At 40.3% G+C, this 12,782-nt stretch overlaps 1 protein-coding gene across 6 annotated transcripts in view; it reads left to right on the top strand.

Moving 5' to 3' along the window:
• The window catches only part of APP (amyloid beta precursor protein), a 256,039-nt gene that overhangs the window by 102,658 nt on the left and 140,599 nt on the right, over positions 1-12,782 (top strand). For all 6 annotated transcript variants that reach the window (XM_026518051.4, XM_026518205.4, XM_026518127.4 and 3 more), the window contains exons 4-5: positions 2,578-2,690; positions 4,543-4,736. In XM_026518051.4, the coding sequence (XP_026373836.1) occupies positions 2,578-2,690; positions 4,543-4,736 (307 nt within the window). The remainder of the gene's footprint in view (positions 1-2,577; positions 2,691-4,542; positions 4,737-12,782) is intronic.

Here is a 12,782-nt window from a genome sequence, read left to right as displayed (position 1 = left end):
GGACATTTGTAAATACGGCAATATGGTTTGACTGACCAGAGCCTGTGAGTGAAGAAGGCACCTTCACTCCTCTTGTGTGGCCTTGGAAATCGGGACACTGAGGTATCAAGTATCCTTGCTAACAGCTGCAGTTGATTGCCTATCCTGACAAACCTTGAAGAGTCCACCTGGGGAAGGTGTATTGGCTTTGGATGAGATTACTTTTATTTTCCATTCTCCAGCTCATGGGGGATTTAGTTTCATGGTTTTGGTTTGTTTGATAGTATTCTTAGTAAAAGTAAAGGGGGGAAAATGTGATGTCCGTTGCATTATTATTTCTTTCCCTAAACTGCGTACCTTAATGTTCATCTCTGGGGTGAGGTTATTATCTGCTGAGGGCAGGTGGCCTTAGACACGTTTCTTGGCAGGCATTTCTCCCCTGGGAAGTAAGGTTGATACTGTAAGAGATTTGTCGCACAGCTGCTGTCGAGCTGAGGTGCAGTGTTGCCCGTGAGGCCCCGGCCACCACCTTGGCATAGGCTCCCAGGACTCATGGGCTCCTTTCCCACAAGCAGCACCCACAGCCTTTTGGGGGCATCACGTCTCATAATTCTCGCATTCTCTGTGACTCACAGTACCATGCTGTGGGCATCGTGCATTGTCTTAAAGATTTAAGGAATGACAAGATGAAGGGCTCTTCATCCCCTATGATTTGCTTAGGTTTTTATCTAAATATTATTTATTAAAATAAGTCCTCAAATATCATGAGACATCTTAAGTGTTTGAGCTAGAAACAGACTCAAATTTAAACGCCTTTATGGACACCAAGTCTTAAAGAACACTTTTCTGTAATGGGAATAGAAAAAGGTTTTTTTTCTTTTCCCTCTCAAGGTCTTCATCACTCTTTATGGTCCTTTTCAGAAAATTTGGTGTTAACCCACTGTGAAAGAAAAAAAAATTCATTCCTTGCTGGAGTGTGGACAACTTGTGTTCCCTGTTTATTTGGTTTAAATCTGTTCTTGCCTGTCTTGCCCGAAGGACTGCAGCGCCCTAGTCAGCTGTCTCCCTCCGCTCACTTGATTAGAGAGTTTTATCGGAAAGACCAACTTGAGCATGGCATTCCTGTTTCAAGTATCTTTGGGCTTATGTTGCCTCCAAAGTGGTATCCAGAACTTTAGATCTTACAGTTAAGAGCCCAGCGTTTCCTCCAGTCTCATTTACTTCTGCACTCCCTTCCACACGCACCTGGTGTTCCAGCCACGTTGGACTTTTGCCCTCTCTACAATATGCCTCGCCCTTTCTTTTTCCTCTCTTTTACACAGGACTTGCCCTCATTTCAAAGTGCCTTTTGCCATTCATCCATCCATCTATCAGGATGGTCATGTTTGCCAGAACTGAGCCAGGGATCAGGAGTGGAATGTTAAATAAGATAGATGCTGGCCTTACATCTTGGAGCTTCCATTCATTTTCTACACGGTGGACTCCTCCTCCTCCCTGTAGCCTCATCTGTGACGTTGTTTCTACTTCGAGTTCTTTCCCAGTGCACCCAAGCGAATGTGTTCACTCCGTAGGCCCAGCACCGTCTTCATCTCTATTACAGCATTTATTTAATTTTTTTTGAAGATTTTACTTATTTATTTGAGAGAGAGAGAGAGTGAGAGAGCTCAAGTGGGCAGAGGGAGAGGGAAAAGCGGACTCCCTGCTGAGCAGCGAGCCTGATGCGGGGCTCGATCCCAGGACCCTGGGTTCACGACCTGAGCGGAAGGCAGACGCTTAACGAACTGAGCCACCCAGGCACCTCTCTATTACAGCATTTAATGTCTTCATTCATCAGGACATCCGTTGCCTTCTGTGGGCAGAATCTTGCTAAAAGCTAGAGTTACTGTAGTGAACAAAACAAAACTTAAGCTCATAGCTTACATTCTGTAATTATCCAACTTTTATCCTCATAAGAATGTAAGCGTTCTTGTAGGACTTTATATAATACCTTTCTATCTGCAGTAACAGTTATGCTAGAAATAATTTGTGTGATATACATTTTCTTTAAAAATACAGCAAAAATCTAAGCAGTAGTGTTCATAATTTAATTGAATTACACTCTGTGTGTGTGTGTCATATATGTAAACTATGTATATATATAGATTTTTGTTTGTTTAGGAAGTAGAAAAATGCTACATTTTCTATTAACTTATGAACAGATAAAATGTCCAAGAAGGAGGGAAGGACAATTATTTATATTGATTCCGCTCAATGATTGCCTCGCAGTGTCAGTCTGTATTTTTTCCCCTTGTTGCAGCTGAATGGCAGCTTTTTGTATGATTAACTTTGCAGTCAGAGCTTCATAGTAATCAAATAAAGATTTCACTTAACACATGTGGGAAGTAATTTAACCATCAGGATTACGTGGCAAGGAACTGACCTCAGGACACAGGACTCAGCATTCTAAGGGTACCAGCCTTTCTTGGATTGATTACTTCGTCATTCAAAAGCTGTGTATACCTTCTGAAGTATTTTAGCCTGTCTTTCCTTGATAACGACCCAGGGACAAGAGCCCTGTGATGCAGATGGAATGACGTGAGCATTTTCCTTTTCTTGCAGTTGGCGAGTTTGTAAGTGACGCCCTCCTTGTTCCCGACAAGTGCAAATTCCTGCACCAGGAGAGGATGGACGTTTGTGAAACTCACCTTCACTGGCACACTGTCGCCAAAGAGGTACAGCCCGGACATTCTTTCCTCGTCTAAAGTGAAGATTTCCTGGCGACATGTGCAATGAAAGCCATTGTAGAAGATATTTTCAGGCAGTAGCCGTGTTGATGAATAAGTTATATTTCTTATTTTAAAAAGAAAAAACTATCCACGGGTAATTTTGAAGAGTCAAAGCCAGATTTAGTTAGATTTATTATATGTCTCTGCCATGTTTTATAAACTAGAAACTATTATACTTGCCATAAACCTGAAAATGTACCTCTTTTCCCAAATTATGTTTTATTTACCTCTTGTTTTCTTTTGTCCTATACCAAGTTTTTGAAATTGACCTTTTCTCCTATCATCTACTGGGGAATGCAGTGGTAAAACAGGAAATAGCTTGTCCGATAGTAAGAGTTTCTGAGTTACGGCATGCAGTCTTGCGTTCACCATGCCATGCTAACATCTTCATTTTTTTCTATCGTGGTTGAATCTGTGGCACCAGTCCTAACCTTTGTTGACCCCTGCTTTTGGCAAAGTGGATAAATAACATAAAACAATTAGCATCAAATGTCACTTACTGTTGTCTTCAAAACTGCTTTGTCCCTTTGGTATATTATGAAATTTTTCTAGTAAGTGTGTATAGTTGTTGTGGAAGATCAGTCTCCTAGAATTAGGCTCCTTTGTCCCATCAGTGCTTCGCAAATGGGGTCAGTTTTGTTCCCTCATCCCTCCCCAGGTACATGAGCCAATGTCTGGAGACATTTTTGGTTGTCACAGTTGGAGGTGGTGGTGTTACTGGCATTTGGGGGCTAGAGGTCAGAGATTCTACTAAACATTCCTCAGTGAACAGAACAGCCTCTCTCCACCAAGAATTATCTGACCCAAAATATCAATAGTACTGAGAGTGAGAAACCCTGATCTAGCTCAGATAGCTTTGAAGTGTTAGGCAAAAAACACCACTTAAGAATTAGCATTAATTTTGCCTTTTATAAAATAATGTGTTCCAACTTACTGTGAAACAAAATTTCCTTTATAGGAAAATGAGATTTGGATGTTTAAGAGCTTTTTGGATCTTAAGAAAACAAACCAGATAATTTGAAGCTCAGTTACCCATCTGATAATTTCATTTTCATTTGTTCTTGAGTTTAAAAAAAAAAAAGTTGTTACTAAGAAACAAAAATGACTTTAATTCCTATGAGGTCAAAATACACTCTGTAATATTTTCATTGTTTATCCATGTGTTGAATTATTAATCTTTCCTCCGTCACCAGTGGATGCTTTCAAAGCTTTATGTGAATCTCGATTTGTGCAAATTTAGCAAATCCCAGGAAAGCAAAAAGATGTTGATGGAGAAATCTCTAATTTGGACTGTAAGTTTTGATTCATAGCAGAGGATACTTTTCTTTTCTTCCCAGGATTGTTATTCTGGAAGTGAGCCAAAAGAGTTTGAATTTCTAGAATGAGATACGTCCGCATCCATGTGGACTAGAGGAGGAAGTAGGCTGGGGACATACATGGAGCCATCATGTCTTCCTGATGCACTAATGACACCACAGAGCATTGGTTCTCTGATACCCATTCACCCCACAGGCTCTTCTATACCTTCTTTCCTAAAGAGTTTCCATTCCGATTGTTTTTATAATAGTTATAGTATAACAACATACCTTTATGAAATAAGTTAAAAAAATAAGGGTACCAAAGTAGTCTGTGCTAAAGAAACTTGTAAATCCACTCAAAAAAGCAAATGGCCCTTTCCATTGAGAAACTGTTTCTTGAAATATTGGGTCTCTCTCTGTTGATGATTATATTTGGGATTTTCTTACAGTGAAGCAAATCTACTTTGCCCCCCTCACTGTGTTCTCCTTACCTTCTATAGACCTGTAGTGAGAAGAGTACCAACTTGCACGACTATGGCATGTTGCTGCCTTGTGGAATTGACAAGTTCCGAGGGGTGGAATTTGTATGTTGCCCGCTGGCCGAGGAAAGTGACAATATTGACTCAGCCGACGCAGAGGAGGATGACTCGGATGTCTGGTGGGGCGGAGCGGACACAGACTATGCAGACGGGAGGTAAGGCGGCCTTTGTCTTTGTTCTCTCTTAGATGCCAGAACATCTAGCATATAGTTTTGTTCTATAAATGTATCTTTCCATTTCTCATTAAAAGGATCTTTGTCCACTCCTGTCAAGAGTTTGCTTTTATGAGGAAAAAAATCTAACCATGAATTCCTATTATGGTTACGGCCAACTGTGTAATTTTAATCTAATCGATCACCATCACTGAGTTAATTTTAACTATTTTATTTTCATCTCCAAAGCTGGGATCAAAATTCCACTAATAGTGTAAGATGTAGTTCCGTAGAGAATTGAAATCCTGAGTGTGTGACTGGCCTTCTGTTTTGGTCTATAATTGAGAAGATTTTAGGATTATTTCATCAGTCATTAACAAAATCTGAATTTTTGTTAAGAACAGTTGGTTTTAGCTTTTTTGTTTGTCTTTGTGGGGTTTTGGCCTTTAATCATCTCTTCCTTTGTGAATGAAGTCAGAGGCATTCATAAGTGTTTGCTTAAAATTCTTTATTCTCTGGTTTCATGATAGTTAAGAATTATATTTTGACCTCTTTTTCCTTTGGGATCTTAATCCCATAACTTCTAGATTCTTGTTTTTTATTAAAAGCAAACATCTATATTCAGATACTAAAATTATAAAACTAGAATTCTGGGGTTAGAAAGACCATCTGGTTCCATCTTCATTTTCATGCTGTGTCATCCCCCAGCGGTGATGATGATCTCACTTCTCCTTTTTCTCCAGGATCCCTTCAGATACTCCCCGGTATCACAGATTTTCCAAAAGAACATAAGTATGAATTGTTAAGACTTACGGTTATTACTGTAAAGTTTTCTGACTTACAGAGTCAGTTATTTTTTATAACGTATTTTGTAGAATTTTTAAAAATAATCTTACAGAAACAACTATATTTTACAAATATATATTGTATATTTTACAAACATATACTTTTTTAAGATTTGTTTATTTATTTGAGAGCGAGGGAGTTGGCAGGGGGGAAGGGCAGAGGGAGAGAGAATCTCAAGTAGATTTTCTGAGATCATGACCTGAGCAGAAACCAAGAGTTGGACATTTAACCGACTGAGCCACCCAGGTGCCCCCCCAGTGTGCTGTTTCTTATCAGTTAATAATGTCAGGCTTCTCTTTGGTGACTATTATCCAATTTTACTGTAACTTTTTTTGTTAGTTAAGCTCTTTCGTGTTACCTCTTTGCTAGATTTAGAAAAATTGTATTCAGTGTAGCAGGACATAAAGCTAAACAAACAAATAAGTGAATTACAAAGAACAAGAGAAGAAATAAGGTGAAAATCAACTGTATGCTTCACAATATTTCTCTCTGTAAAAGTTTAAAGTTCAGTGGAATAAACTCCTCCGAGGGCAGGAAACCTCAGGGAGAGCAGGTTTTGCCAGTGGGAAGGCATCTGAGCTTTTTTCCCTGGGATGGACTGATTGTGTTCTGGACCATGGCTGGTCCCTCACCTGTATTCCATGAGCCAGGTGTAGAAATGTCTGTTGGTTTGGATCTAATCACTGCTTTCTCTAAAAGTTGGAATTGCCTAGTTCTTAATGGCTTTTATGATAGTTTTTGCATATTTTTTCCTCAGTCATATCTAGATTTGGAAGTTTCAGAATGAGTTCTTGAGAGAATTCTTGTCATGAGGGCTATTACTACGTTATGACAGTGCAACCAGTATTAAAAGGGGATTTTAAAGTTGGACGGCCATTTTCTTTGGTCAGTCTGTTAGATACGTGCTCATTTCCCATCACTCCATTGACTCTGTACTTAACAAACAACCCAAATAATGGCAAGTAAACTAAGAGAGCTCCATGACTGCTGTTAAAATGAGAGTTAGCTGTGCACTTATAACCCTGTATCGAGGTTGGTGACCCACCATTTGTGACCATTCAGTGACTTTTCTAATTAAGAATAGGTATTTCTGTTGTATCCTGAGAGTAACAGGCTTTTACCAGGCCCTCTTTCTTTCCCAGTTAACACATTTTTGAATGTCTTATAAAACCTACTTCAAAAAAAAAAAAAAAAGATTTATTTATTTATTGGAGAGAGTGAGAAAGATCGAGAGCGTGCACAACCACTGAGCCACCCAGGTGCCCCCACTATCCTCTTTTTCTTTGCTTTCCTTTTCTTTTTTTTCTCTTCTCTTCTCTCTTCTTGGTTGGGAGGGAGGGTCCTTTCTAACCTGGATGGACCCAGTGGATAACCATTTTTTCCTATTCATTCGAATATCCTAGACTTGTTGATACCCTTCACATTTTCTCACCATATTTTTGTCAATCTTTCATTTTTGGGAAAAAGTCATTTCTCCCTTTAATTGCTTCTGAGTTTTGTAAGGTTGATGTATCATGTCATGTAACCCTATCAGTTAATTCCATTTCTTATTCATGCTGTAACATCAGCTGGGATCTTTGTGTTAGTAGATGTGCTGAATTATCACTCTTTGATGACCTGTCTCCTTCCACATAGCAGCTGATCCAAGCCACCTTCATTCTCCTTGGTTCCACAGGGAGAGTCCATCACTCTCCTTCACGCTCCACAGATGACCCCTTCACAGTCCTTTGTCTGAATTGCTACATCATGGTATGTGGGGGTTAGTAGGCACTCGTACATGTTTGTTGAGTAAATTAATGAATTTTCTCTACCTCGACATCTCTCTGTACCTTCTTCCATTTCTTTATTTCCCATTTTCCCTACTGTAATTGTATTCTATCTGAATACCACTTGATTACCTTCACTCCGTTTCTTGGATTTTTAAAAAATAATTTATTAAAGATTTTTTTTAAAGTAGTTTTAGGTTTACAGCAAAATTGAGCAGAAGGTACAGAGAGCTCCCATCATCCCCTCCCCCCTCATACATGGGTAGCCTCCCCTAACATCCACGGCTCCCACCAGAGCGGTACATTTGTTACAGCTGACACGTGATCATCCCAAATCCCTACTTTACAGTTAGGGCTCAGCTCACTCTTGCTCTTGTACATTCTGTGGGTTAGGACGAGTGCATAATGACATGTAGCCATCATTATGGTATCATACAGAGTATTTTCACTGAAAATCCTTTGTGTTGCACCTGGTCAACCCTCCCACCCTCTCAACCCTAGCAACCACTGATCTTTCGTTGATTGTCTTCATAGTTTTACCTTTCCTGGACTGTCATAGAGTTGGACTCATACAGTCTGTAGGTTTTCTCGGATAAGGTTCTTTCACTTAATAATAAGCATTTAAGGTTCCTTCGTGTCTTTTTATGGCTTGATAGCTTGTTTCTTTTTAGTGCGCGATAATATTCCATTGTCTGGATGTATATAGTTTATCAGCTCACCTCCTAAAGGACAGCTTGATTGCTTTTAAGTTTGGGCCGTGTGAATAAACCTGCCATAAACATCCACGTGCAAGCTTTTGTGTGAACCTATGTTTTTTGCTCCTGTGGCTAAATAACAAGAAACCCAGTTGCTGGATTGTATGGTAAGAGTATGTTTAGGGTTTTTTGTTGTTATTATTGTTGTTGTTTTTAAAGTTTTTTTTTTTTGTTTTTTGTTTTTGACAGAGAGAGAGAGAGAGCAAGCACACACGAGTGGGGGTGGGGAGAGGGAGAGAGAGCATTTTTTTTTTTAAGATTTTTTATTTATTCATTTGAGAGAGAGAGAGCGAGCGCACAAGCAGGGGGAACTGCAGACAAAGGGAGAAGCAGACTCCCCGCTGAGCTGGGAGGCCCACGCAGGGCTCGATCCCAAGACCTGGAGATCATGACCTGAGCCGAAAGCAGACGCTCAACCATCTGAGCCACCCCAGAGCCCCGAGAGAGAGCATCTTAAGCAGGCTCCGTGCTCAGCACAGAGTCCGACTCAGGGCTGCATCCCACGACCCTGAGATCGTGACCTGAGCCCAAGGCAAGAGTCGGATGCTCAACCGACGGCGCCACCCAGGCGCCCCAGAGTATGTTCAGTTTTATGGAAGACTGGCAGACTGCCTTCCCAATGGCTGTCCTGGTTTGCATTCGCACCGGCAATGAGGGCCAGCTCCTGTCACTCCACCTCCTCACCAGCCCGTGGTGTCACCACTGTTCTGGGTTCGGGCCATGCTAGTAAGCGCGTAGTGGTGTCTCGTTTTAATTTGTATTTGCCGACGACGTGATGTGGAGCATCTCCTCATATGCTTATACGCCACTCACATATCCATTCTGTTATTTTCCGTCTCCCTTCGCATTTGCTCCTTCGCCTCCACCTGGAGAGTGCTGTCTGCTCCCGGAACGGCCGCCGCTGCCCGGGTTCAGATGGTGCTTTACCTGCTTCGACGCGAACTCCTCTGATCATTCCTTCCCACGTGAGCGCCTCGCACCTCCTGTTACCCGCGTGCTTTTTGTCTTACAGGACTCGTCATACCTTGACTTCTCTTCCCATTACTTGGCGTTTATTCTGCCTGACCCACAAATTGCTTCATTCCTTTTCCCAGATAATTCCTCCATGCTTGTAAATTCTCAAGTGCTACCTCTTATCATGAGCTGTAAAATCCTGTGTATTTTTTAACATTCACCCAAAAAGACCTCCTTTGCAAGTCTTCTCTGATTATCCCTTGAAATACTTGGCTTTACTGTCCTACCTTTGCCTTATATTATTTTATTTATATGTTTTATTTTATTTATATGGACTTTTCTCCCATTTAATTGCAGTCATTTCTCTTTTTATCTGACAGAATCCAAACTACAGTTTATGTACCAAAAATGTCTTATGCACTGGTCTTGGAGAAATATTAACCAAATTCAATTATTTATTTTAAAAAAAATTTTCACAGCTTTTGGTAAGGCCTTCATGGTCCATAAATAGGTGTTACAGAATCTCTCTTGGTTTTAGCTCAGATGTGTCCTGTAGAAATATAATGTGAGCCACATAATGCATGTTTATACTTTTTTTTTAAGTTTATTTATTTATAATCTCTGCGACCCAGTGTGGGGCTTGAACTCACAACCCGGAGGTCAAGAGTCACATGCTCTACAGACTGAGCCCGCCAGATACCCCCGTTGATGCTTTCTAATAGCCGCTTTTAAAATAGCAAGAAGCAGCTGGGGAATCAGTTTTAACAATAATCCAGTATATTCAGGATACTATCACTTCAACATGTAAACAATGTGGAAAGAGTATTAATGAGATATTTAGCATTATTTTTTTTTATTTCTTTCACACAAGGTCTTCACAATCTAGTGCGTATTTTATACGTACAGCCCCTTTCACTCTGCTTCCAAATGCTCATAGTCCCACTTGGCTGGTGGCCACTGGACAGGACGTCGTAGCTTCAGATCCTTCAAATTTCTCATCACCCTTGATTTTCCATGAAGACGACGGACTATATAGATAGCCCAGTGATACACTCTAAGGTTGAACTCTTAAATTTTTTATTACTTTGTAACTGTGCCATGTTTTCAAAATGTGAAAGAATTGTTTTGAACTTTCATATAATTAGGATATCAGGTCCCTTGTAGCACCTCATCGTTCAGTGCGCTTTTCTGTTAGCCCTGCGGGCATATATGCCTTTACTCTCATCTGGCGAAGCAGGTCAGCCAAGGAAGAGGTGTTGTATCGCTGACCTGCACGCAAACTGGGCTCCTGCCACCCGGCACTTCCTTGTTCCAGGAGCTAGCTCTCCTTGTGACACTTGAAATGCAGAATCATAGCAGGAATTGAACCCGTCTTATGTAATGTGTCCTCGGGGAACACACCATACGACAGTTCTGGAAGACAAGAAAATAAAGCCTCACTCTGATCTTCCCAGAAACGAAATTTGATCCACAGTTGAATACACTTTTGTTGGTTGGTGGTTAATGAGATTTGTTCTGATAGGAGGTGAGTGTGTTCCTATTGCAAATGTGGCATTTAGAAAAGCATGGGATGAGCTCTGTTTTACGACCTTATTGAAAAAGAGGTAAGTCTTTCAAGAGATTGAATGTGGACAAATCAGTTATTGTTCCCAAAGTTCTTTTGTAAATAACTCAGTATTTATTTCTGCAGTGTTACAGTGATTCAGTTCTCAGACCACCTCAAAATACCTATTTGAGGGATCAGTAATGCAGCTTGCTTATGTCACTAGTATACAGATTCCAGTCATCATGGGTAAGGATTTTTCTATGGGAAGATTCATTAGGACACTAATGTATGCAGCCAGGCCTTGGGAGTGCAGATCCAGAGGGCCAGTGTGCTCCCACCTGGAACTTAGAATCTACCCGAAAAACCTTATCATCCACGGGGTTTGTTGAATTTGTACAGCAAATAGCATAAGGAAAGACCCTCTCATTCTTTTATTGATAGCACTTTTCCTAACGGGAGTAGGTCCTCGTTTTTTTTTTCCCCCACGCAAAGCAGAATCTGAGGTGACATAGTTTCTTGTTTTCAGGGTTGCAAATGTTGGTGAGACTGTAATGAGAGGTAAGCTAATGTGTCTTCTTAGATAATGAGATGATATATTTTTTTCTTTTTAATTAAAAAAAAGCCACTTAACACAGATGCAGATGACTGAGTGCTTTTGACTGCATCTCACCACGCCCTTCTTTGAGCTGTATTTTGTGGCCCAGGAGAGTTTTCTTTGGCTGATGAAGGTTGCCTCAACCCTGTGTGTGTGTGTGTGTGTGTGTGTGTGTGTGTGTGTATACACATGTGTGCACACCTGGGAAAACACCATACCTTACAGTGCTCAGTGAGCCCAGTTAGCTGAAAATCACTCCCACCTGCCTTGTCCTGCACTTTACCATAAAGGCCAGCCCAGGGGCGCCTGGGTGACAAGGTCAGGTCAGCGTCTGACTCTTGATTTCAGCTCAGGTCATGATCTCAGGATCCTGAGATGGAGCCTCCTGTCCGGCTCTGGGCTGCTGAGTGTGGAGACTGCCTAAGATTCTCTTTCCCTCTCCCTCTGTACCCCCCGCTCACAGCCAAAAAAAAAAAAAAAGCCAGCCCAGCACCACTGACTTATCTAGGTACTGAGGACCCTTTATAGTATTATAATTTCTTATATTTTAAATTATTTTGCAAAAGTAAGAATAAAGGGATAGTGAAAAATAACTTCACTTAGAAATTTTAATAATTAATATGGTCAATATTTTAATTTGAATTAAAATTTAATATAGTAAACCCAGAGTTTTATTCCATCTTTTCCTCGTTTTGAAGGTAGAGATTTCTGAAACGGGCAGTATGCTTTGAATGCAGCTAGCTGCTAATTAGTCACCTACTGTGCATGGACCTGGAATATATTCGTCTTATACATACCGACTGCAGATTTAAAATACATCTCTATTAGGTTACAGCCTATTGTACTCCTTGGTTTTTTCTTGCATTTTCACTTGATAATTGTAAAAAATCAATACTTTTAAAACATGGAGAAGTCCTAATTTTGTTGAAGAGAGAGAACCACTTTCTGTTCATAATTAGAAAATATTTCTAAGTTTGGACTTACAAACACCCATTAGAATCATCAGTCTGGTTTTTTGTTTGTTTTGTTTTCTTCTTTCCATTTCTACATTGGTTCTTTACTTCTGATCACCTTTGTAGTCACTCCTGCTGTTGGTATTTGTCTGCCTCCAAACTGTATCCAAAAAAATTTGTGGCCTAAACATGATAAAATTTATTGCAAGCATAAAGAGGAGAAAATACTGTCACACATTTCCTTAGCAAAAACAGTGAATGGTGTCATCCTTCCTGTTGAATGACAACGTGCATGAGAATGCTTCCCTTTTTTTCCTTAGAATTCTAACATTGCTCACTTCTCAGTTCTTGGGCCTGAGAAAAGCCATCTAGGATATCGTCATCTGAAGACTCATGGTCTGAGGTCTCGTTTCTATGATCAGTTTCATTCATAGTCCAATTTGTTCAATATTTGTAAAGTACCTCCTGTCACTTTTCTCCTATTTGCTAATGTGGAAAATGAACATTTGTGATTTTTGGTTGTGTTCGATGGAAACTCCTGACTTCTTCCATACCTTCTGGAAAGGTGATGTAATATTTTGGGAACACCAGAAAAAAACCTGTAATGATTTCCCTGTTGCCTCATCCTTGTAGG

The sequence above is a fragment of the Ursus arctos genome, unplaced genomic scaffold (genome assembly GCF_023065955.2).
Source record: "Ursus arctos isolate Adak ecotype North America unplaced genomic scaffold, UrsArc2.0 scaffold_4, whole genome shotgun sequence".
NCBI classification, from domain to species: domain Eukaryota; kingdom Metazoa; phylum Chordata; class Mammalia; order Carnivora; family Ursidae; genus Ursus; species Ursus arctos.
The sequence above is the reverse complement of the archived record's forward strand: the minus strand, read 5'-3'. Positions and strand labels throughout refer to the sequence as shown.